Here is a 27,167-nt window from a genome sequence, read left to right as displayed (position 1 = left end):
GACCCTCTACTTTACCAAGCATGATGTCCTTCTCCAGGGACTGGTCCCTCCTGATAACATGTCCAAAGTATGTGAGACAAAGTCTCGCCATCCTTGCTCTTCTGTCCTTCACTAGATTTGGATGAGTATTGTTTCTCCAACTAGAGTTTAGGCTTTCTGAAAGTCCAGCAAAGAGCTAAGCTTATGAAGTGTGTAAGATGATGAAATTTCACTGAATTTCACAGTAGAAGTCCTTATGCATATATAATAATGACAAATTATTATTTGAATACTTCTACATAAAAAAGTGTTTTAAATGTGCTTGAAATTTGTTATCTTGGAAAGTTTGACGAAATACCCCTCAACATAGTTTGCTGCTTAAATTTGCTTAGGAAACCGTTTTCTTATATACTATGGGAGTCAATGGAAATTCAGATCAAAATTTTATCCTGGGAATGTGTTTTGCTCCTCTGAGTTGCATTTTTGTATGTGGCTTAGAACAGCATTGTGTGTGGGAAGTAGGTGATTTAGACCATCACTGCCTTTGCAATTCTCTTGTTTTGTTTAATGTTCCTGAACTCTAATGTACCCTTTCTCATCAGCAAAGGAAAAGATGTAGGTACCTGCAAGGATGAGGTCCTGGACAGGGCCAAACCGTTCAGCAGCTTGTGAAACCTTCTCAGAGATGAATGGTGGGAAGCCCCATAAAGTTCTTTGTCGGCTTGCAAATTGCTGTCACCTTGGTTAAATTAAAGAACTTTTGCTTTTATTACAAGAAAAAGTACCCTCTAATTTGCAGAGAAACAGCATTTTAAAAATAAAGGAGGAAGAAATACCAAAGTAACAATGTGTCACTTAGGTTTTTACCCCTCTGTCAGCAATGTAAGGAGCACTGGTGGCACAGTGGTTAAGCGCTTGGCTGCTAACTGAAAAGTTGGTGGTTTGAACCCACCAGCTGCTCCATGGAGAAAGATGTGGCAGTCTGCTTCCGTAAAGATTTATAGTCTTGGAAACCCTATGGGGCAGTTCTACTCTGTCCTATAGGGCCACTATAAGTCCAAATCGACTCGATGGCAGTGGGTTTGGTTGGTTTTTGGCATCAGCAATATGATAGACTAATTAATGACATATTTCTGCTTCAGAGTCCCTTTCATCTGTGTGTGGTTTGAGGTTACTGCACCGTCGACAGAAGCGGATCATTGGTGGGAAAAATTCTTTAAGGTAAAAGGTTCTTCAGAAGAGATTTTTCGTATTACACATTATTTGTATACATATAGAGTTACAAATTTAGAGTTGTCTACTATTATATAAGGGTTTTATTTTATCCACTTTATTTTCTAAATTAAGTAAAAATTATACTGATAATTTCACTGTCCTTTGACCTACATTTACCTTATAAAGACCATGTTCTTATCCTGCTATCCCCTGATTTATGAAATACAGTGTGGCTTGAAAATTACGTGGCAGAAACAAAATAATCTAACGGGAGACCTGAAAAAAAAATGTATAACTACAAAGGTTCATTTAATTTAGACTATGTTCATTTCACACTTGATTCATGTTAATATAATTTTTTTGTTTGTTTCTTGGATTTAGTAATTATGTGGAAAACTCAGCACTTTGTTTTCTAAATTCTTCTTCAGACTGCTCAGGTGAAGCAGAGTGAGGAGAGACAGTATGTTTCAAATCACAAAATATAAAGAGGACTAAACTTGTTTGCAAGAGTGTCAGAGTAGGTGGGATGCACAAAAATGCCCGTAGGCACATCTTCAGTGTTGCTTATGTGCGGTCTGCTCAGAGTTGTAGGGGCATTATTCTCAAAGTAGGAAAGGACTTTATGTCAGAGTACTTTTTATACTCCTCCTCCCACCCGCAAGCCTCCTAAGTCATCGCTTTAACCAGTATTTTTCTTTGCTTTTCTGCCTTTTATGGTTGTTGCTATGTGGCTGGAGTCTCTGGGTGGTGCAAACAGTTAAGTATGGCTGCTAATCTAAAGGTTGGCAGTTTGAGTCCAGCCAGAGGCACCTTGGAAGAAAGGCCTGGCGATCTACTTTGGAAAACCCTATGTAGAACAGTTCTACTCTGACACACATGGGGTGCCATGAGTCGGAGTTGACTCGATGGCAACTGGTTTTTGATATGTGGCTTGCTTTCTTTTTAGGGGTGGTTGGCCTTGGCAAGTTTCCCTTCGGCTGAAATCATCCCATAGAGATGGCAGGCTCCTTTGTGGGGCCACACTCCTGAATAGCTGCTGGGTCCTTACAGCAGCGCACTGTTTCAAGAGGTATGTGTCCACCCTTCCAAACAGCTCCTTTTGGCTTTTATTTGCCAGTTCTTCCAATCTGTTCCTGTTCTACAGCATATTAGAGACTTGTGTGTCAGAGCCAGGCCTTCTGTCTGTGCCAGCGGCATTGTGGAAGTGAGGGGGGTGACATAAGGAATAAAGGGAACCCCCAGGAAGCCACTGCTATACGCTGGTGTTAAAGCAGACTCTGGGTTTAAGATGGGTTATTGGAAGGGAGGCAGCTATGCTAGTACTTCCCCTAAGAACATACCTGAGGGCAAAATCATATCCTGGTAGAGCTAGAAGAGACCTCAGATTATCTACTGTAATTTTTTTCACAAATAACGTGTACATTATACATTTTTTGCCAACTGTGCAACCCCCCACCCCCAGCATTATTTTTGTAAGCATGCTATGCCAATTTTTTTTTACATGTTGCTGACTTTAATTGACACTAAGAAGACCTAATTAAACTATGAAATAAGCACACCTAACATAACCTAATGATTTCACTTAAGATGATCTGATAAGGTTTTCACATTTAGCTGTTGAGCTAATGCACTATAATTATCAATTTAAATAGAAACAAAAGCACAGTTTCGATTGCTTATTTTCTGATTACTGGCGGGACTACCAAACTCGATCCATGACTTCTTGACCATGGCTTATACCTTGTTATACAATTATGATTAAAAGTAAAATTTTCAGACTATTTTTATACACATAAGCAGGTGATTAAAGAAAATGAACAGAATGATATGATTTACCTGTAATATGGGAGGATGGGTGAATTCATGTCTGGAAATGTCACGAGACATGCGCAGTATATGCATGGGCACGGTATGTGAGAACCACATGCTATATGTGTGGGCATGTTATTTATGTGTGCACGTTATTTGTGAAAAATACGGTAGTTATTAATGCTAAGGAATAGGTAGTACAGTTTTAGTGTTTTTGGTCTTTTGAATTTTCTTGGTGTTTTGTGTATTTTAGATTTCTCTATTTGTACCTTTTAGAAAGTCAGGTTGCATATATTTCATTTTTGACTTTTTTATAATTTAGTCCTGATTATTTCCTCTTGTCCCAAACATTTTATCAGTCCAATCTGAAGTCTTCCCAATCCAGAGGAGAGACCATGCAGGGGAAATTAGTGGGCCAGAGTCACAGGATTCATGGAGGCAGGGCCTGCAATAGAACCTGGCCCTCCTTTCTCCTTGTCCAGTGCCTGCTTAGGTCCTGGTTCATGGCCATTTCCTCACCATGAATTTTGGGTGTTTAACAATGTATACTGATATTTGGAAAAATATTGATAATTATTGGGGCAAGGTGATGAGCACATTGGTTCATTATACTATTCTAATTCTGTGTGTTTGAAGCTTGTCATAGTAAAAAGTTTTTAAAAACATGTATGATATTGTTGAAAAATTCTTTCAAGCAAAATTTGCTTTGTATGTTTTCGTTTGTGATATCATGTGGTACGTACCTTTGTCTCATTATGTATTTGCAATCCATCCATGTAGATTTTGTTCTTCTCTTTAACTGCCATATGAATTTGAACTCCTATCACAGACTAAGGAGCCCTGGTGATGCAGTGGTTAAGAGCTCAGTTGCTAACCAAGAGGTCACCAGTTCGAAACCACCAGGTGCTCCTTGGAAACACTATGAGGCAGTTCTACTCTGTCTGATAGGGTTGCTATGAGTCAGAATCAACTTGATGGCAACAGATTTTTTTTTTTTAAATCATAGACTAAACCACAGTTTATTTATTCCCCTACTGATGGATAGTTGGGTAGTTTCCATTCTTTCACTATTAAAAAGAGATGTTGTAGTAAGTGCCCACGTACATATCTCATTGTGAATACATGTGAGGCATTTTGCTGGGTGTAGAGTATGGGCTCCCTTCATTTTACTAGACAGTACCAGTTTACTCTCTAAAGTAATTGTGCCAGTTTATATCACAGCAGTGTTCTTGTTTCCTCACATCCCTGCTGAAATTTGTTGCTATAAAAATTTTTAATTTGTGCCAATCTTAGCATTTTTGAATATCCTTTTAATTGCATTTCCCCAATAATCTTTTCTTCTTTCGTGAATTCTTTGTTCCTATCCTTTGCCTATTTTTTTTTTATTGGATTATTTGTCTTTTTGTAATTGATTTGTAAAAGTTTTGGGTATGTTTTACGTACAAAGTCTTTGTTGTTATGTGTTACAAATACCTTTTTTTATTTGGGGGCATGTCCTTTCACTTTCTTTGTGGTCTTTTTCTTACAAAAATATTTTAAATTTCAATATATTTAAATGTGTCAATCTATTCCTTTAAAGCTTTATAAAAGCTTTTTATATCTTACTTTAAAAATCCCTATATAATGAAGATATTCTCTTTCTTCCTTAAAAATATTATATTTTTGCTTTTTTATATTTAAGGTTTTAGTCTAGCTGTAGTTTATTTTTGTGTATAGTGTGCAGAAGGGACCTAATTTTATACTTTTCTTTATGGGTAGCTAGTTTTCCCAGCATTTTTTATTAAACATTCCATTCTTTACCCATTGATACATGCCAACTCTGTCATATGTCAAATTCTCTAGGTTCTCTCTTCTATTTCACTTGTCTATTACAACAAATATTTATTTAATAAACTTCCATGTTGAAGGTGCTACAGAGAATACAAAGCTATGTTTTATATAGCCTTTGCCATTTCTGGAATAATAATTGAGTTTGAGAGTCTGTCTATATGCCAGTGGGTTTAATACAATCATGTGTTAACATCAGTGGCACAGACAATAAAGTTATATTCATTTATTAACTTAGCAAATAATTATTGAGTCCCCTAAGCTCCCAGGCATTATGCTATGAACTAAAGCTATAGTGGAGAACAAGACAGATAGGATCCTTGCTGTCACAGAGTTTACGATGTAGCTGTAGGAGCCCAGAGGAGGGAAACATTGCTGGTGTGATCAAGAAAAGTTTAGGGCACCCTTTGTAAAGTGTGGTCCTTTTACCACAATATTAGATTAATTGGCTTGTTAAAAATTTAGATTCCTGGGCCCCCCACCCCAGATCTACTGAATCTTTGGAGCTGAGATGCAGGAGTTTGTGTTTTTATCAAGCATCTCGGGTGATTCTTATGTACACTAAAAATTAAGACTCACTTGCTTAGTGGATAGAATAGAACATGGTCTAGACATTTGAAGAATGATTATGGGGAAGAATACAGTGGGGCAGCTATGACCCTTACCTTGTCCTATTCAACATATTAATCACTAAACTGAAAAAGGACACAGATGGAAATTTAATTATGTTTTTGGATGCCAGGAGTCTGGGAGGGAAAGCTAATATGTCGGAAGAGAGGATCATGATTGTGAAAAATCTTGATAGGCTGATCCCACCAGTATGGAATACGGACAAAGTAAAATGCTGCCTTTAGTTCAGGAAACATAACTTAAATGCAAGTGAAAAAAGACTCATGGGGTCTAGTGTCCTGCATCCTTAGTGTGAGTCAGCAATGTAGTTCGGTGCCCACAAAGTTAATTCAATCTTGGGCTGCAGTGACAGAATAGTATCCCAACAAAGGAACAAAGAGTCTTACTGTTCTCCATCTCCACTGTGGGAGATAAAAGCACTGCTTTGACCAGAGAGAACTGTGCTTAGTTCTGGGTGCCACACCATGAAAGAGAGACATGGTGCACCAAGAAGGGCAGTGGAAAAGAAGATGTCTCTCAACTATTTTGGATGCTCAGTCTTGAAGAGAATATTTATGGGGTCACATAATTAGCTCTTTTAAAATGTTTAATAGCTGATTATGTGGAATCACATTAGACTTGTTGCCTGTTGCCTCAAATACCACAGGCATTAATGGAGGAGATAAGATAATTTTTGTTTTACCGTAAGAAAGAGTTTTTTTTGGTTGTTTGTTTATTTTTAATTTGGGCTCCTCTTTATCACTAGGACAAAGATGCAATAGGCTATATGTGAGAGGAAACTGAGTTCTGTTACAGAGTCTGTTCAAGCTGGGGAGAGCGGAGAGAGGCTGTCTTCTAATATTGGTAGATAATGTCTAATGTTTAGAGTATAGTGGTGAGAAAGTAGAAGGCCAATTTGAAGGATGGCAAGTATTAGCTGAGGGGGCAGTGGTGGTTCAGCGGTAGAATTCTTGCCTTCCATGTGGGAGACTCAGGTTCAATTCCTGGCCAGTGCACTTCATGTGTAGCCAGGACCCATCTGTCAACAGAGGCAAGCGTCTTGCTATGATGCTAAACAGGTTTCAGTGAAGCTTCCAGACTAAGAAGGACTAGGAAAAAAGGCCTGGTGATCTACTTCCCAAAAATCAGCCATGAAAACCTTATGGATCACAACAGTCCAGTCTGCAACCAATCATGAGGATGGTGCAGGACCAGGCAGCGTTTTGATCTGTTGTGCATAGGGTCACCATGCGAAGGGGATCAGATCTGGGGTTTACGTGGTATAGTTAGAGGAGAGAAGCTGAAAAGATCTGGAATGCCAGGGTAATGAATTGCTACTTCATTCACTAGGCAGTGGGAAACCTCTGAAGGTTTTTAAAGCTTGAAATGTGTTCAAAGAGGAGTTTTAGGAGGTAACTCATTTGGAGATGTACTGGATAGATATGAGGGGTAAAACAAGGTTTTTTAATCTGTGGGTCTGTGAATGAGCTTAAATTACATGAAAAATCGATGCATGTGTGCCTTTTTGGAGTGACTCTAATTTGTCTGTGTTACCAAGTGATTAATACAACTAGGGTAGGAACTGGAGGGAGACCCCATTATAAGTCTATTGTGAAAATTGAGATAAAGGATGTAAAAAGAAAGGAAGAGAGAGAAAGTAACAGAAGGTGACAGAAATCAATAGAAGTTGGTACAGTGTGGCAGAAGGAGACTTGGATCTGGCCATCAAGATAAAGGTTACAGTTCTAGCTCCTCCAATTATTGTTTAACTTAACCTCTCTGAGCCTCATTTTTCTTGTCTGTAAAATGAAGATAATAACATTTCACAGTGTAGTTATGAGGAACAAATGATCTGCAAAATATCTAAAAGGATTTTATAAACCAACAAAACAAATGTTGGTTATTATTATGTTGGGGCTCAAAGAGAGTGAGCAGTCAAAGAATATTATTAGCAAAAGTAGAGAATTCAGGATGACTTTGTTTCACTTACTAGTGGAGAAGAATAAAGTAGCAAACTGCAGAGAACATGAAGAAGTCTGTTTTGGGCTTTAGACTTTAGAAGAAATGATTCAGTAGGTTAATTTAGATTATCTTCCTCTTGTTCAAGACTCTTTGTCTTTCAAGTCTCTGCTAAAAGTTATAGTCTTAGGTGTTCAAGACTTAAAGTATTAAAGTAGGGAAATCACACAAAAAATTGCACTTGAGGTTGAAAACTTTGATCTGATTTTCGGGTTCCCTGGGGGGATGGAGTCTATTTTTTAATTTTTTAAGGTACATTCTTGGATTTGTTTGTTTATATTGTCTTATTCCTCCCATAGCCTGCTCCTTCTGGATTATTGCTTAAAGTCAGTAATCGTTTCATTTGTGTTTATAAACTGTTTAGTATATCACTTGGCACACAGTAGATACTCTTAAGTGATTGTTGCATGATGAAAGTGGGGCTTAGTTGCCAGATAGTGGATATATTTAAGAATATTGGCTTCTTTAGAGGATGATGGTATTTTAAGCTTAGATCAACAGATAACTCCTTCCATGTGTCATTCTGAATTTCTTCACATTATCTGCCTACTATAAGATAAAGGCAGTTGATTAAAGAGTGGCATTTTGGTATGCTTAAGATTCCTTTAATGTGAGTACGGGGGAAATCACTCTGCTCAGGTGCTACATATCCATCTGACTTGGTCTGTAACCTTTATCAGATTTCATAGACTTCCTATTTTGAAATGCCTGAGGCATGTACAGCTTTAATACAGTAATTCATTAAAAGGCATAGGGCCATTTACTAGTGATTAGAACAAGCACCACATTTTGTTTTTCTGAGTTCAGGGACTTTTATTTAAAACCAAAAAAAACGAAATCTGTTGCCGTTGAGTTGATTCTGACCCATGGCAACCCATGTGTTACAGAGTACAACTGAGCTTCATAGAGTTTTATTAGCTGAAATCTTTACAGAAGCAGATTGCCAGGCCTTTCTTTCATGATGCCACTGGGTAGGTTCAAACTGCCAACTTTTAGATTACTAGTCCAGTGCAAACCATTTGCACCACCCAGGGACCTGTTATTTACAACAACCCTCCTATAATCACCAGAAACATTGAAATTTACAAAATAGATTTCCTATTGAATTGTGGAGACTATAGTGTATCAGGCTTTATAGTGTATCAACCTTCCTTATAGGTTTCTGGGGAGATGAAAAGATATTTTAGTCTAACTTAAGGTCTGCTGCCTAAATAGGGGACCTGGATTTCATATTTTGAAATTAGGTCTCTTACTCTCTTTTTCTTTCTATTTGTATATCCTCTGTTTTGTTGACCACTCTACTTCCGGATATACAAAGATTTCCTGTTCATTGGGCCTCCCTTGTTGCCTAGTTCTTGCAGTGATGATATAGACCAGTACTCTTGAGCAGCCATTTTTGAATAAGGCACAGATGATTACAACCATCAAAGTTGATGACAATTTTCATTTGTTTTGCCTTCATAGAGTAGTCATTATTTTATATAATCCTCACGTCAGAAAAATCTAAGAATGATGGCCTGGGGAGGATAAGATCAGCATGCAACTACTCAGCTCCACTAGCCTCAGTTCCACCCATTTTAGTATGTGATCTCTTTACATGATGCAGGTACTTTGTTGGAAGGCTAGCAGAGTTCTAGTAACTCAACTCTCATCTGCCTGTGTGCTCTATGTTGTTGTTGTTTTTGTTGTCGTTGTTAGGTGCCATTGAGTGGGTTCCAACTCATAGTGACTCTATGTACAACAGAACGAAACACTGCCCGGTCCTGCACCATCCTCACAATTGTTGTTACGCTTGAGCCCATTGTTGCAACCACTGTGTCAATCCATCTCATTGAGGGTCTTCCTTTTTTTCGCTGACCCTCTACTGGTTCCTACTGATAACATGTCCAAAGTAAGTGAAAGGAAGTCTTCCCATACTTGTTTCTAACGAGCATTCGGGCTTTACTTCTTCTTCCAAGGCAGATTTGTTTGTTCTTCTGGCAGTCCATGGTATATTCAATATTCTTTGACAACACTATAATTCAAAGGCATAAATTCTTCCTCAGTCTTCTGTATTCATTGTCTCCAGCTTTCACATGCATATGAGGTGACTGAAAACACCCTGCCTTGGGTCAGGTGCACCTTAGTCTTTAAAGTGACATCTTTGCTTTTTAACACTTTAAAGAGATCTTTTGCAGCAGATTTGCCCAATGCAATGCATCATTTGATTTCTTGACTTCTGCTTCTGTGGGTGTTAACTGTGGATCCAAGTAAAATGAAATCCTTGACAACTTCAATCTTCTCTCCGTTTATCATGATGTTGCTTATTGGTCCAGTTGTGAGGAGTTTTGTTTTCTTTATGTTAGTTTGTAATTCATACAGAAGGCTGTGGTCTTTGATCTTCATTAGTAAGTGCTTCAAGTCCTCTTCACTTTCAGCAAGCAAGGTTGTGTATTCTGCATATCGCAGGTTGTTAATGAATCTTCTTCCAATCCTGATGCCCCATTCTTCTTCATATAGTCCAGCTTCTTGGATTACTTGCTCAGCATACAGACTGAATAAGTATGGTGAAAGGATACACCCCTGACGCATACCTTTCCTGACTTTAAACCATGCAGTATCCCTGTGTTTTGTTTGAACGACTGCCTCTTGGTCTAAGTTCAGGTTCCTCATGAGCACAATTAAGTGTTCTGGAATTCCTATGCTACCCAACGTTATCCATAGTTTGTTAGGATCCACACAGTCCAATGCCTTTGCATAGTCAATAAAACACAGGTAAACATCTTTCTGGTATTCTCTGCTTTCAGCCAGGATCTATCTGACATCAGCAATGATATCCCTTGTTCCACATCCTCTTCTGAATCCGGCTGAAATTTCTGGCAGTTCCCTGTTGATGTACTGCTGCAACCTCTTTTAGATGATCTTCAGCAAAATTTTACTTGTGTGTAATATTAATGATATTGTTCAGTAATTTTTGCATTCTGTCGGATCACCTTTCTTTGAAATGGGTATAAATATGGATCTCTTCTAGTCAGTTGGCCAGCTAGCTGTCTTCCAAATTTCTTGGCATAGATGACTGAGCACTTCCAGTGCTGCATCCGTTTGTTGAAACATCTTAATTGTTATTCTGTCAATTCTTGGAGCCTTGTTTTTTGCCAGTGCCTTCAGTGCAGCTTGGACCTCTTCCTTCAGTACCATCGATTCTTGATCATATGCTACCTCCTGAAATGGTTGAACATCGACCAATTCTTTTTGATACATTTACTCTGTGTATTCCTTCCATTTTCTTTTGATGCTTCCTGTATCGTTTAATATTTTGCCCATAAACTCCTGCAATATTGCAATTCAAGGCTTGAATTTTTCCTTCAGTTCTTTCAGCTTCTTCTTCCCTTTGGTTTTCTATCTCCAGGTCTTTGCACATTTCATTATAATACTTTACTTTGTCTTTGTGAGCTGCCGTTTGAAATCTTCTGTTCAGCTCTACTCTACATTCAAGAGCAACTTTCAGAGTCTCTTCTGACGTCCATTTTAGTCTTTTCTTTCTTTCCTGTCTTTTTAATGACCTCTTGCTTTCTTCATGGATGATGTCCTTCATGTCATCCCACAACTCATCTGGTCTTCGGTCATTAGTGTTCAATGCATCAGATCTATTCTTGAGATGGTCTCTAAATTCAGGTGGGATATACTCAAGGTCATACTTTGGCTCTTTGGACTGTTTTAATTTTCTTCCAGCTTCAGCTTGCATATGAGCAATTGATAGTCTGTTCCACAGCTGGCTCCAGGCCTTTTTCTTTCTTTCTTTTTATTGTACTTTAGATGGTTTACAGAACAAATAGTTTCTCATTAAACAGTTAGTACACATATTGTTTTATGACATTGGTTAACAACCCTATGACATGTCAACAGTCTCCCTTCTCAACCTTAGTTCCCTATTACCAGCTTTCCTGTCCCCTCCTACCTTCTAGTGCTTGTCCCTGGGCTGTTGTGCCCCATTAGTCTCGTTTTGTTTATGGGGCTGTCTAATCTTTGGCTGAAGGGTGAAACTCGGGAGTGACTTCATTACTGAGCTAAGGGTGTTGGGGGGCCATACTCTCGGGGTTTCTCCAGTCTCTGTCAGGCCCTGGACTTTTTCTGACTGATGATATCGAGCTTTTCCATCGTCTCTTTCCACAGATGTAGTCGATTTGATTCCTGTGTATTCCATCCAGTGAGGATCACTTGTATAGTTGCCATTTACGTTGTTGAAAAAAGGTATTTGCAATGAAGAAGGCAATGCAAAATTCTGTCATGCGATCTCCAGCATTGTTTCTATCACTAAGGCCATATTTTCCAACTACCAATCCTTTGTTTCCAACTTTCACATTCCAGTCACCAGTAATTACCGATGCATCTTGACTGCATGCTTCATCAATTTCAAACTGCAGAAGTTGGTAAAAATCTTCAATTTCTTCATCTTTGGCCGTAATGGTTGGTGCATAAATTTGAATAATAGTCGTATTAATTGGTCTTCCTTGTAGGCATATGGATATTATCCTATCACTAACAGTGTTGTACTTCAGGATAGATCTGGAAATGTTCTTTTTGACGATGAATGAGATGCCATTCCTCTCCAAACTCTCATTCCCGGCATAGTAGACCATATGATTGTCCGATTCAGAATGGCCAATACCAGTCCATTTCAGCTTACTAATGCCTAGGATATCGATCTTTATGTGCTACATTTAATTTTTGACGGCTTCCAATTTTCCTAGATTCATACTTTCGTATATTCCATGTTCTGATTATTAATGGATGTTTGCAGCTGTTCCTTCTCATTTTGAGTCGAGCCACATCAGCAAATGAAGGTCCCAAAAGCTTGACTCCATCCACTTCATTAAGGTTGACTCTTCTTTGAGGAGGCAGCTCTTCCCTAGTCGTATTTAGAGTGCCTTCCAGCCTGAGAGGCTCATCTTCTGGCATTATATCAGACAATATTCAACTGCTATTCATAAAGTTTTCACTGACCAATTTTTTCAGAAGTAGACTGCCAGGTCCTTCTTCCTAGTCTGTCTTAATCTGGAAGCTCAGCTGAAATCTGTCCACCCAGGGTGACCCTGCTGGTATTTGAAATACCAATGCCAAAGCTTCCAGTATCACAGCAACATGCAAGCTACCACAGTACAACATACTGTCAGACAGGTGGTGGGTGTGCTCTATAGCTTTCATATATTGTGAGGTGTCCAACACAACAAAGGTACCTGAAGTAGTTGGTGAATCACTATTTAAAGGCCTTCTATCTTTTCTTTTCACATTTTTTCCTAGTGTTAATGCAGTATAGACTTTGGAATGCAATATCCTATTGGCAGGTTGAAGAGGAAACTCGGGTAAATTAAGTTTTTTTGTAGTTGTCCTCTGAATCTTACACAATATAAATTTCTTGCTTTTGTTGTTTTCTAGTCTAAGTCACAACTACAAGCACCATGCAATGATGTTCTGTCTATAGTGGTACAGCAATATAATTGACAGAAAAAATCCTGAATATTAAACTAATTCCTTTTAATTCCTTAATATGAAAACAAGCACAACTTTTGGAGGAAGGAATGTACTCAAACAAGTCCTCTCTTATTTCTGTAATTCTTCTCCAAACTTGATTTCTCCTAAGAATATAGCTTTACTTGATTTTATCTTTTTGACTTTTTGCCTGGAAACACCATAGCAGCTGGAAATTGTTAGCGATTGTTGCTCTGAACGTCAGAAACTTCCAGATCTTTGTAATTAGAAAGATGAACCACAGAGGTAATGAGACTTTTTAAGAACACAGTTTATCAGGTGTGTAACATATGTTCCATCATGACCTAGTATATAGTCGAGCAGAGTCCTTAAGAACATGGTCTTTGGTAATATACATAATGTCATCGGGTATGCAAAAGCCATTTTCAGAGCACACACTATATATATGTAAGGCACCATGGAAGGTTTTGTAGACAGGGATACTTCTCCTTATGCAACTGAACCATATCCACAAGCTGAACTTCAGTCAATCACTTTTTGAATTTCATCCAGACAGCAGAGAAAAACAGAGTTTAGTAGTAGCAGATGTGCATAGGCTGATGTAAAATGTTGTTTTCTTGTAGAGATGAATCCATGGAGAGAATACATAATAAAGAATATGATCCCGCAACTTGAATTGTTAACTTCTATTTTTAATTCTAGTAAATTTTTTTCGTTGTTTATTTTAACTCTAGAATCTCAATCCGGGATATTGGATTTTACTAAACTGCCGTGTCTTAGATCCTGTCTTGTTCAAGCTTGTCTGGGAATTTCAGCCAGTTTTTGAGGGGGAGTTGAAGGCATTTTAGCAAGGCAAACAACTGAATGATGTGTCAGCCAAGACCTGAAATGGTTGTTTTAGAAGCATTTTTGAATATCGTAAACAAGTCTATCAAAATAACAAATGCTTAACTAAAAAGACCTTAAAATATGTTGAAAAAGAGAAGCCTAGAACTATATTAAATGCTTTCAAAGTTGGCATATTGAGAATCTCAGCCAAAGTGTTATTTCTGAAGTATATAATCACATCCGTTGATAGAGGTGACACTAGAAGACAAATATTTGGTTGGCAAATTAATCCAGTCTCGTGCTCTTTGAATTCCAAGCATTAAATCTATTATAAAAATAATCCAATTTACAGGAGTGTGGGAATCATGGCTCAAGTTGAGCTGTTCCATTTCTTTAAATCAGGACAACTTTAAAAACTATGTTGTTGTTAGGTGCCATTGAGTCGGTTCTGACTCATAGTGAACGTCCGCACAACAGAGTGAAAGTCTGCCTGGTTCTGCACCATCATCACGCTCGTTGCTATGCTTGAACCCATCATTGCAGCCACTGTGTCAATCCATAAAAGTATAGGTACTAATAAAAGACTTCATTCTGGCAAGAATGGTGCTCCTTCTTGGGTAAATATTTTGTTTTAATTTTAAATTTGATATTAACTCCTGATTAGTGAGCATATGAATTATGGCATAAATTTAAAAATACCTGCAGTAAAACACGTGATCAGAAAACACAGTATACATATAGAATGTGTATGCTTTTTCATTTTGATGATACATTATCTATTAGGACGTTTACTTCATCTAGTGAAATTCCAGGCATGCAGGGGCAAGAGTTATGCCCATGCCTTTAAGAGTCTTTGGTTCAGTGTTTCTCGGTCCTGACGAATTTGAATCACCTGTGTCCCTACCTCAGCCCTATTAATTTATACTCTCTGAGATTATGTGGGCTGGACATTGCATTTTTTAAAAACAGTACAGATGATTTTGATGGACAGCCAATGTTTAAAAGAGAGTTAGATCTTGTGGGGAATTTTTTTTTCCTGAAATGGAAACTTTTGTGATGATTTTGTTATAATACAGAAATTGGTAAGATGTCCCTTTGGTTTCAGTAGTTAGGGATGAGAGCATAAGTATATATGTGTATATAGATGTCTTTCAAAAGAAGTCACTGAACATACATCTATTAAGAGTTTTCTCTGTGGCAAGTACTTTGCTTGGTGCTGAGTATACAAAAGTGAGAATGACATGGTCCTTGCACTTGAGGATCCTTTAATTGGGGAGACCTGATATCTTAACAAGTTAAGTTCTAGACACTGTTATAAATGCTCTGACAGTGCTATTTGGGAGTGAGTAAAAGGACTCAGGCAGGGCAGGGGATCAGTAAGGGCTTACTAGATCCTCAACTTGAGACTTGAATGATAAGATCAGTCTGCCATATTAGGCTGGAGGGGAGTAAAAGGGGATATTGAAAACAGTTTGAATAAAGACATAGGTGTGAGAGGCAAATCTTCAAGCAGTTTAAAGGACAAGGGCACAGGGGCCAGGCTGGTATCAGAGAGGCCAGTTTTTGGAAGGGTTTGTATATCATTTAAGGAATTTGAACGTTATTATGTAGACAGTGGGGAGCCCTTGAAAGCTCAGAGAAGTAGTTAGGAAGCAAAGGGAAACATCACCCTGGCTGCAGTGTGAAGGATGGATTAAAGAAGTTAAAACTTGAAGCCAAGAGGCCATTTAGCAGATTATTGCAATAGTCCAAGCATGAAATGGCAAACTGCCCAAGACTTTAATATTGCAGTTATTTTTTTAAACAAATCTCTTTGGTGTAGTAATTTCCTGTTTCTTTGTCTATTGGTTGAAAGACTCAATTTTTAGAGATAACGTAGAATAGATTTATACGGCCTGTTTAGATGCAAAGATTATTTTAGTTAAGTGTCACAGCTATATTTTCACAGAATGGAAAATATTGTTGCAATAAGTCTTTAATAGGTTGAATACCCATTGCTGTCAAGTCGATTTTGACTCATAGCAACCCTACAGGACAAGGTGCAACTGTCTCATAGGGTTTCCAAGGAGTGGCTGGTGGATTTCAACTGTTGTCCTTTTGGTTAACATCCAAGCTCTTAACCACTGCACCACTAGGGCTCCTGTAATTATCTTAAAAGATATAAAAAGTTGACACTTCAAGAAATATCTCATTATTCAAACTTAGAAGTTATACCAGGGCTCCCGTAATTATCTTAAAAGATATCAACAGTTGACACTTCAAGAAATATCTCATTATTCAAATTTAGAAGTTACTCACAAGCAACATCAGAGACTACATGAAAGAAATATAATAGGATGCTTAGTATATACCAAATTATTTTTCTAGATCAGTGCTGTCTCATAGAAATATAGTACAAGCCACAAACATGAGCCATATGTGTAACTTTAAATTAAGAAAAGCTAAAGAAAAAAATTAATTTTAGTAATATATTTTATTACCCCCCCACCAAAAAAAAAAAAAAAAAAAAAAACACCAAACCCGTTGCTGTCGATTCCGACTCATAGCGACTCTATAGGACAGAGTACAACTGCCGTACAGGGTTTCCAAGGAGCAGCTGGTGGATTCAAGCTGCCGACCTTTTGGTTAGCAACCGAGCTCTTAACCACTGTGCCACCAGGGCTTATTATTTAACCCAGTATATCTAAAATATCTTTCAAAATATAATCCATATAAAAATTATTGTAATATCTAATATTTTATGATCTGTTGAGATACATAATATGTTTAATATTCTTTTTTCATACTATTTCATACTTGAAATCCATGTGTATTTTATACTTTTAGCACATCTCAATTTGGACAAACCACATGTCAGACGCTCAATAGCCACATGTGGCTAGCGGCTACCTGACTGGACAGCACAGCTGTACACAATTTCTCAAATCCATCCCAAAGATACATGAAACTTTTCAAGAGCATTTTAAGGGATGTGTTATTGACAATTATTCTTGTTAGAAAGGTGTTTAAATCACTTGGGGTTTTATTTTAAATACATGGATATATTATTAATAAGGCTTCTATATTTTTATAGTATATTATTATTGTTAGTACATAGAAAGTAAAAATGATCATTATTTAATTACTTGATAATTCTCCAAGACTATTACTTTTTACAGTTTTAGGATGTGAAATAATCCTAAAATTTCCTTAAATTTTGAAGTGAAACTCTTAAGAGGACAATCTCAAGGCACAATATATAAAAAGCTTTCTGAGCTTTAAAAATATATGATAATTTAAGGTTGAAAGTGTAGAGTCGTAAGGAATTAACAGAAATTATTGGTGTTATAGATCAATAGTAAGAGGCTGTGTAAGCCAAATCATCTTTGTGGTGCTGTTTAGTTTTTTGAGCTGACATAGTTTAGAAAATTACTTTATATATGGCAAGTGGTTGGAGCCCTACTTAGGGCTATTAGAATGTTTAGGTATCTCATAACCTCCAAAAATTTTAAAGGAGTAAATGGGAGGCTATATTTTAAATAGGCAGTTACTAGCAAATTCTAAGTTTTTGAGTACCCAATTTTCTAAGCTCACATTCCAGTACAGACCTTGTATCCAGTGAAAGACTCTCAAGTTTTCGTCAAAATATTAAGATGAATCATTTCTGTTGCTGTCAATTCCAACTCATAGTGACCCTATAGGGCAGAGTAGAACTGCCCCATTGGGTTTCCTAAGCTGTAATCTTTATGGAAGCAGACTGCCACATCTTTCTCCCATGGAGCAGCTGGTGGCTTCAAACTGCCGACATTTCAGTTAGCAGCTGAGTGCTTAACCACTGCACCACCAGGGCTCCTTAGGTGAGTCATTCCAAACCAAAACCCGTTGCCATTGAGTCGATTCCATCTCATAGCGTCTCAACGGGACAAAGTAGAGCTGCCCCATAGGGTTTCCCAGGAGTGGCTGGTGGATTCGAACTGCCAACCTTTTGGTTAGCAGCCGAGCTCTTGACCACTGTGCTACCAGGGCTCCAGATGAGTCATTAGAGGTATGCTTTTCACCTTCAATAGTAAGATGCCAGCACAATGTAAGTGGAGAGTTGATGAAACCAAGGTTGGAGTTCTGGCAGGTAAAAGAAAAGAATTGAGAGATTTTGCAAAAGAGTAATTATAGTAATGGAAGGTGAAATCCAAACCAGGCAAGAAAGGAAGTCATGAGCAGAATGAGAGTGAAATGAAAAACTAGTGGGGTCAAAGGATTGAAATCCAATGGGACTGAAGAATTGTAGAGCTGTAAAAACAGGAAGTAATAGGCAAAATATGAGATGCTTGAAATCGAGATCTCAGAAGTGTATTTGGTGAAAACAAGGTCTAAGTCTTATCTCAGGAGTCGGCGGTTGAGATGAGGTGGAGGATACACTCATTGCAGATGAAGAAGTCAGGGAGCCAAAAGGGGAAAGTGTTGGAAATTAAATCATTAAGGATGTTGTGGTAATGGTAGAGGGGAAGACAGTGAGCTGAGTGCTATGATCTTCAGTGAGAAAGATGAAGTAACCAGGAGGTAGGTTGGGTCACATATTCTAGGTCAGTGGGATGATTTTGCCCATCATTCTAGGGATGATTTTGCCCGCCCAGGGGACATTTTGCAGTATCGGGAGACATTTTTGGTTGTCACAACTGGGGTGGTGGGTGCTACTGGCATCTTATGAATGGGATGCTGCTAAACGTCCTACAATACACAGGACAGTCCTTCCAACAAAGAATTATCTGGCCCAAAGTGTCAATAGTGCTGAAATTGAGAAACCCTGCTATAGGTGGATGTACCAGAATTAAGGTAGGTTGGTTGAAAAGCAGGCTGAGAACTATCAATCTAGTAAACACGGTGTTTCAATTTTAATTGACTAGCTTCTCATGGAGATAAAAAGTATTAACATTACAATTATACATTCATTCATTCACAATTCAACAAATATATGTTGCATTCCTACTTTGGGGCAGTTGCTATTCTAGGTGCTTAAGATACATCAGCAAAAAGAACAAAGATTTTGCCCTTGAATGCTATTCATTCAAGCAGGGGGAGTCAGAGAACAATACACATAAAAATTAAAGTAGTAAATGCTAAAGAACAAAGGAAAAGTAGAGCAGTTTAAGGGATGTTGGGAGTGCTGGGGCTAAGAGGAAATAACAGGGTCAGCTGCAATTAAATATGAGGGCATCAAAGTAGGCATCGTAGAAGTGACATTTGAACAAAGATTTGAGAGATGAGGGAATATAATGAAAGTTGAGCTAAAAGTATAGTTTTGGTTTGCATTTGGTTCACAGGAAAGGGCAGCAGTTGAGTGCACCTAGCAGGAGCAAAGTGGATTGTGCTAAGCATCATGAGGGATATAATCTAGATCAGACATGGTTTCTGCCCTTATGGAGCTTCACAATGAACTGACAATCTTGAAAATGATAGAGAAATGATGACAGCAAATACAGGACAGTAAGTTTGCCCTGTACAATTTGTTGCTTTTTCTTACCGTGGGGAAATGACAGGCTAATGAGTTGACTTTATTGTCCATTCATCTTCCATATCTGCTTCTCAGAAAAGAAAAACAGTGGAAGGTAATGTGGATTAAATGGTGAAAAGAGGTAATAACAGTGGGTTTTTAAGTAAAGGACCAGGAGCAGTGGTCAGAGGAATGGCAAGACTAAATATACAAAAGGAACTAATGACTTGAACAAAGGCTTACAGCATCTCTATTAACCTTCCTTGGTGACAATCACCAGTTTTCAGTGTTTGAAACAAGCCCTTCATTAGCGCTCTCTGCCTCTCAGGTATGGTAATAGCACTAGGAACTATGCTGTTCGACTTGGGGATTATCATACTCTGGTGCCAGAGGAGTTTGAAGAAGAAATTGGAGTTCAACAGATTGTGATTCACCGGCAGTATCGACCAGACAGCAGTGACTACGACATTGCCCTGGTTAGATTACAAGGAGCAAAAGAACAATGTGCCAGATTCAGTAGCCACGTTTTGCCAGCTTGTTTACCACTCAGGAGAGAGAGGCCACAGAAAACAGCTCCCAATTGTTACATAACAGGATGGGGAGACACAGGTAATGTAAATAATTCAAAAGAATAAGAAAGTCTAGGCACCTTCTTGTCTGAGATTATCCACTCATTTGTGTGTGCAGTGAGTGGTAAAGTCTTAAATGGGCTCAGGCTTAGTGATGTTTGGAAATATTGCCAGTTGTGAAATGTATGTGTATAATTTGGATTTATATCCTGGGAGGGTACTGTTGGTTCCAGTTAGACCTTCCTTTACCACAAACTCAAAGAACTCAGTTGCCTTTAATGTAGAGGTGGTATACTTGACCATTTTTCCTGTGGGAGCTTAAGGAATAGAGAATCCTCCAGAAACTTTTAATTCCCTAGATTAGTGAGGGGACAAAGGAATAGATTTTAAGACTTCACCCCATGATTTGGACCTGACGGTCTGTATTTTAAAAAGCTTTTCCAGATGATTTTGATAAGCCCAGCAAAGGGCTTTTGGAACTGCTATTAGTGGTTGATGGTTTGTTTTTTTTGCAATGGAGCCCTTTATCAAACTAAATCTTATAGAGAATTCCTAAATACAGAAAAGACAAAGCAGAATTGCTGAGGTTGAAGTGGGGGCCCAACCCACTCAAGTTTCTCCTTAATCCCCCTCCTTACCACTTCCATCTTCTCCTCCCTCCCCCTAAGCAGGAGCATGTTGTTGTTAGGTGCCCTCAAGTCGATTTCTACTACAACTCTTAGTGACCCCATGTGACAGACCAGAACTGCCCCTTAGTGTTTTATTGGCTGTAATCTGTATGGGATCAGACCCCCAGGCCCCAGGTCTTTCTTCTGGGGAGCTACCCTGTAAACTGAAACCACCAACCTTTTGGTTAGCAGCTGAGTGCGTAATCATTTGCATCACCAGTGTTTCTTAGCAGGAGCATGGTATTTAGTGTATGCTCCTCTCAGGTGAACAGTTTTCTGTATTGTCTCACTGCAGAGTTAGATCCATGTGTATCAGTTAGTGCTTGGTCAAGGTAAACCTTCAAACAGTAGACCTGCGGTCTCACCTGGAGTAGGTGACAAATGAGTATTGTATACCAAGAAATGATAGGTTGATGGCTCTCCATTAAAAATAGTTACACTCTTAATTGTACTCTTGAAGAGTGTTGAACCAGTATATTTCTACAGATGATAATTTCAATAAGGTTTTATTTAGTAGATGTTTATTTTATCCCATGTTACACTAAATCTGGACTTTAGACTTAAACTATTTCATAGTATTAAAATTCAGAATATCTGTAGCAGATTTAGAATATTGGAAAAGCATTGGGACCAAACCAGAGATAAGCCACAAAGACCTAAAAAGGAAACATTTATTGGGTATCATAATGATAAAATCTGGTCAAAGTAAGAGCCTTTTCAGTAAACTATGCTGATCCAATTAGGCAAATCAAGACTCTGAGAAAGCTAAAAGTATAATGGGAGATTTATGATTACTTTTAAAGGGAAGACTCAGTCACCTTTGGACACTACATCTAAATTAATAGATGTGATCAAGGAAGTAAATTTAACAGAATGTGTTTCATTGTGGACCAGTTACTCAGTTGAGTAAATAGGATCAGAAAATAATGCTGGACTCTATATCCAAGAAAAAGACATCACAGAAAACATATCAATTATACATTTTAGCCACTTAACAAGGAATAATGAACAAAGAACGAATGGCTTACCAGCAAAGAGTACTGTTAACATCAGCTGGTGAAACTTAGCCTGTTTGTATATGGAAAAGTATGTGCAATGTTTTGTTTTTGAATCATCCTTAAGAATTACCATGTTTCTATTCAGGACAGTTATTGCCACTTTATGGGCTTATATATAACTGTTGTTTATAATTAATCATCAGAACTCCATGAAGTAGATGACTCTTAGGGGAATGAATGTGCTAATGTAAAACTAGTTATTAATTCATTCTTAGCTTTCTTACAGAATTCAGTAAACAAATGTGCTCTATTTAGGTTTAACTTTCTCTATAGCCATGTCCATAAATGCTAGTTACTCATTCACAAAAATTCTCTATTGAGAAACAGATTAATGATGGGCTAGTGCTAAGTGCCAACATTCAAAATGGCAGTTAATGACATTGACATAATTATCACTCATTTCAAATGAACCAAATGCTACAATAGGAATCCTTCCCCACCCCCACCCCCAAGACTTTAAATGTTCATTTTAATTGCTAAATGAAGCTCTTTTCAGTAGGTGTGTTGACTGGAATCTCATTGACTAATTCAGATTATTTGGTCTGAGTAGGACGAGCGTATTCAAGAACTCTACAACAAGCAGCCATCCCATTGCTTCCCAAGAGGTTTTGTGAAGAACGGTATAAGGGTCGGTTTACAGGGAGGATGCTGTGTGCTGGAAACCTCCATGAACACAAACGGGTGGACAGCTGCCAGGGAGACAGCGGAGGACCACTGATGTGTGAACGGACTGGAGAGAGCTGGGTTGTTTTTGGGGTGACCTCCTGGGGTTATGGCTGTGGAGCCAAGGATTCTCCTGGTGTTTACACCAAAGTCTCAGCCTTTGTACCTTGGATAAAAAGTGTCACCAAACTGTAATTGTTCATGGAAACCTCAAGAAAAAATATTTAAAGAATATGACGGAAAATTTCACAATCTCCCCGATTAGCGCTGAGCCAGAGATGACAACTAATGGGGAATGAGATCCATGTTTCTGCTTTGTGTTGTGATAAAAATTGTTGACAGATTTGAGGCTTGTGTACCCCTTGCTCCTTTTGAGAAGTTGTAATGTGTACATTACTGGTCACAGATACCTCAGTGGAATACTATAATTAGCAGTTGCCTACTCACATTAGTTTTACTAAATTCTTTAGTTTCATCCTCCAGAGAAGTTAGTTTTTTGATTTTGCATTCAGGTTTTTATACTTGTTTGGGATTGTTAACTTCATATGTGTATGGTATCTCTTCGTATCTGTCATGGTAAAATACCCTTTACTGCACTCAAAATAAGAATGGCATTATTTTCAATTTATGTAATGTTTTAAGCTCAGATCTTTCCAAAAAGCTCGAAGAAATCTTTATACTTTGTCAGATGAGTAAACTAAGGGCCAAAAGTGTAAAGAAATTGCATTATACATTTATAGACTGGAATAATAGTATCATTGAGCCACAAGGACATTTGCCCATCACAATACATTCCTAAATGAAGTGATCTGATATTTGGAAGCAAGTATCCATGTACTCAACAATCACTATGGAAACCATAAGAGATAAATACACTGTAGCGATTTTTCATATTATAAACTACTAGCAAAATTTGGAAGTGATGCATTTCTAAACCATCATATTTATAATTTGCCATTAAAGACTATTTAAATTAAGACAGAATTTAGGCAACTGTTTCAGCATTGTGAATTTACCTGTCAGAAGTTTTCAATATCTCTTCCCTAAAATATTTTCAGGTCAGTTTCTTTCAAAAGTTAACCTAACTACCCTAATTCTAACTGGCCAGGACAAGAGAAACTTTATTGCTGTAAATTTTTTCCCCAGAAGTTTTGATGGTTAACAGTATAAAAGCACCCAGTGTTATAGCCACCATTGCTTTCAGCATACTATTGAAAACTATTAAAACTCCAGAATCTTTGAGAGGGAGGGTACTAATTATGCTTTTCAGGTCATCACCTCAAATTTTTAACTTAGTAGATAGAATAAAGAACTGTAAGTCTTCCGTAGCATCATGCCCATTTTTTGGACCACAATGGAAGAGTGCCACCTACTGCAACTTTCTGGTAACTGAGTTAATACCTATTTCCTAAGACATTCACAATACAGTCAAATCTAAGCATACTTTCAAAAATACTTCTCATTAACCCTACTTTACAAATGGAGAAAACAGGCCAAGGAGACACAGCTGTTGAAAAGCTTTGAATCTAAACTCCACAACAAAGCTATTAACCATACATTGCTCCTGCGTAGGGTACTGACTCAACAAATTTTGCAAATGGGAATGTTTTCTCCCAAAGGAAATCTCAAGCAGCAAATATAATGGTTGTGAATAATCCTCTTAAATGTAAGCCACCCTTTCTGCGATCTAAAAACCTGGTTCTCTTCAGCATCAAATCAGGTACCCCTTTGACTGTAAAGTGGTACTAATCTAAAGGTGCTTTATATTACTGCTTTGCAGAACTGCAATGCCATTTGTCAGAACAACATTAAAGTTTTTCTAAGTGTGATTTTGATGAATAACTTCTAAAGCGGCATTCACCATTTATGAATAGTAGAGCTACATGATGTACAGCTCACAAGGGCTTGGAAAAAAAGTGTAATGGTGAGATAATCTTTTCTGAAATGTTCTCAACAGGCTGTTTTCAAACTAGTGCTAGCTGCAATCAACATGTAAATTTTAAATAGATCAGGGGCTGGCAACCTTTTTATGGAAAACTATTCTGTCTGGAAAGAGCAGCCATTGACAGTATATAAACAAATAGGCATGGTGTCTTAGGAAAACAGGCATTAAGTTTGCTGAACCCCTAAGAATACGTGGTTCACCAAACATGCCTTTAGTATAGCTAAATCTGATTATAGCTAAGTGTGATTTTTTAAAAATACAAGTATTCAAAGCAAATTTGCGCAAATAACTTTTCACCTTGTACAATCGTCTTAATATTTTGTGTGGTACCAACTAAATGAAAGCCTGTCTTTTCCTTTGGGGATGACCAGGTTATTTTCATATGCAAGATGTTTTCCAAAGTGCTGGAATCTGTTCTAACTCACTCATGTTACTTCCACATGTGTTCTTACCAGAAAAGAGGTATGTCTGTTCACTACATTTTTAAGTCTATCCTCAACTATTTAATTATGCAGTTAAACACTGGTTATGCAGATGAATCAAGCATTTTATTAAATTATAACAAAGAAGCAACTTTATTTTCTGCTTAAATTCTTTGCTCTACTAACTTAAAAATACTTAGGCCTATTGAAAGTACTGCCCAGGTATTTCCTGGAACATTACTACCATCCAATCGCAAGAAGTTAACATTTAAAATCAAATTGGGTGATCCACTTCAACATGCTGAACAAGACTTCACTCTCCACTGACTTGGGATTTCTTGGAATCTATGGGAGGAAAAAAAAAAAAAAAACCCATCATATAAAACTCAGATCTGTCTTTGTCCTACCGCAATGTCTTCACAGCTAAGTCGGTTACTCTCCATTAGCCATTTACTTTTTAAAATTACAAAACGTGTGGAAAAGGCAAACTTTAACATTTCAATTCCTCAGTGGTGAGGGGCTTCCGATTAACTCAGAAATAACAAAAAGGAAGCGTACCTCGTTTTCTCTCTTCTGTCGTGAATTACGCCAGCATCCTAGAAACATTTTAACAATACTTAGAAAAGTTTCCCCTATCCGGCACACTCCAGGTTTTTAACAGCTAAGAATGTTACTTGTGCAAGTCAGAATCTGATACCAATTAAATGGTAACAGCTTTGCCAATAAACAAGAATATACTCTTCCATGGCTAGGAAGGGAGACTGCCACAGCTGACAGGTCCCAAAGATACATGGACATTCCCAATCCTAGAAATGATCAGCAAGCTTAAACTCCAAAAATTACTTACCCTCTGGATAAATCTGTGGCAGGCTTTGGGTTGCTGTTGATTTAATAGCGACGGAGAGTAGATTCAGGATGTGCACATGCCACCGACAGCAACTAATGACCTTCACGCCAGTCACCTGAGGCACGGATCTTTCACCCGAGGGTCTTTGGCTCCCAGGCGTCAGCCTGGAGCTCCAGACCCAGGGCTGCACGTGGCCGCTGAGCGACCGAAACAACGTCTAAGGCCGCCCACGCTAGCGAACCTGGAAGATTTCAAAACCGATCTCGGCCTACCACTGCGACAGTAGCCTAGGATGTCCTGCATTTTAATTACGTCCAAAACCTCTAACCCAATTAATAAAACGCGTAAACCACTGCACTGAAACTTCAAAACTAACCTTAACGCTCCCCGGATGTAAAAGGCCGAGTGCCTCTGCGCACGCTCTCTTATAGACTTGATGACGCTCTTCCGGGGGAAGCGCCGTGAGGGGCGGGCCTCGCGTTTTCTCCTTAAGGTCCGGCGCGTATCCCGCCACCGTCCCACGACTATTGTGGGTCACAGCCTCCCTGCTGCCCTTCCGTTCTCTCCGTTTCTCCCTGCCCCTGTGAGCGCGGGCTGACGGAACTGTGAGAAGATTGCGTTGTTTCTAGGTGTACTTCAGGAGAGTTATTTTAAGTCTGTTACAGAAACACCAGGTTCCACAGGTCTCCGCATCATAACCTTTTGGTAGGTTAATTTATATGAAACTAGCGGTATTTTTGTCTCTGCTGTCTGTGACTTCGCCTTCCGTTGGAGTTTCTGCTCCTGAAACACATGTGTCTCGGAAGTTCGTTTCTTTTCGTGCTCATGTCCATTTTAAAGACTCAGGCTGGATATTTGTAATATTTCTAGACAATGTGGAAGGGAAAAAGAAAGCTAGAGAATCTCACCAAACAACAAAAAAACAAACTCACTGCTTTCGAGTAGACTCATAGCTACCCTATAGGACAGAGCGGAACTACCCCATAGGGTTTATAAGGGGGTAATCTTTACAGAAGCAGACTGCCACATCTTTGTCCCGCAGAGCGGCAGGTTGGTTCCAAAGCAGACCTTTTGATTATCAGCTGAGGCTTTAACCGCTGCACCACCAGGACTCCTGAGAATCAGTCACACACTTGTTCTTAAATGCTTCCAATCTGAGGTGACCCTTGTTACATCGACTGGTATTTCGTGGCTGTTGTAGGGGAAAAACATCACAAAGTAAAGTAAAAAGAAAGCTTTATTTGGCATATATTCAAAAGGATAAAAGTGGGAAGCGGACAAGCATGCTGCCAGAGCTAGAATGTCTGCCCAAATCCAAGGAAGGTTACAGAATCATCCGTAAAATCACCATCACAAAATGGGTAGAATCATTGAAAGTGTCACTTTTTCACTGATTGGCTAGAAATTGTAATCTTACATTTTGAATCATCTTTCTTAACAATCATTGGTACGGGTTTCAGTAATGAGAATCAGGAGGGTCTTCATTGTGTTGCGTTTGATTAGCTTTATGTGAAAGTTTCCCTAAAAGATATTTTCCAAGATTATCTTAGCTATTGCCTTTATACCTCAGGGCCCAGTTGATGTGTCTTGTGAGTCTTTGTGAGCTCACCTCCAGCTGGGTCACATTCTGTATGCTCAAGGAGAGGGAATAATAACTCCAATATTATTTCTTATATCGTGGCCCAGGCAAGCTGCATGATCTCACCTAACTTCAAAAGGGTGGTAGTGTGGGGAAAAAACATCATAAAGTGTAGTAAAGCAAAAAGAAAGTTT

The 27,167-nt window shown here is 38.4% G+C and overlaps 1 protein-coding gene and 1 non-coding gene across 2 annotated transcripts in view; one reads left to right on the top strand and one right to left on the bottom strand.

The window, feature by feature from the left end:
• Positions 1 to 22,429, top strand: part of PRSS12 (serine protease 12) — a 92,740-nt gene extending 70,311 nt beyond the window's left edge. The window contains exons 10-13 of the mRNA XM_004386802.2: positions 1,122 to 1,200; positions 2,141 to 2,263; positions 19,551 to 19,831; positions 22,068 to 22,429. Of these exons, the coding sequence (XP_004386859.1) occupies positions 1,122 to 1,200; positions 2,141 to 2,263; positions 19,551 to 19,831; positions 22,068 to 22,375 (791 nt within the window). The 3' untranslated portion in view covers positions 22,376 to 22,429. The remainder of the gene's footprint in view (positions 1 to 1,121; positions 1,201 to 2,140; positions 2,264 to 19,550; positions 19,832 to 22,067) is intronic.
• Positions 22,430 to 25,212: 2,783 nt separating this feature from the next.
• On the bottom strand, positions 25,213 to 25,343 carry LOC111822402 (small nucleolar RNA SNORA24). The gene has a single exon (XR_002825677.1). It is a non-coding gene; the product is annotated as a small nucleolar RNA SNORA24 (small nucleolar RNA).
• Between the last annotated feature and the right edge of the window lie 1,824 nt (positions 25,344 to 27,167).

This window comes from Trichechus manatus, unplaced genomic scaffold (assembly GCF_000243295.1).
Source record: "Trichechus manatus latirostris isolate Lorelei unplaced genomic scaffold, TriManLat1.0 scaffold00171, whole genome shotgun sequence".
Taxonomy (NCBI): domain Eukaryota; kingdom Metazoa; phylum Chordata; class Mammalia; order Sirenia; family Trichechidae; genus Trichechus; species Trichechus manatus.
This window is presented reverse-complemented; position numbering and strand designations above follow the sequence as displayed.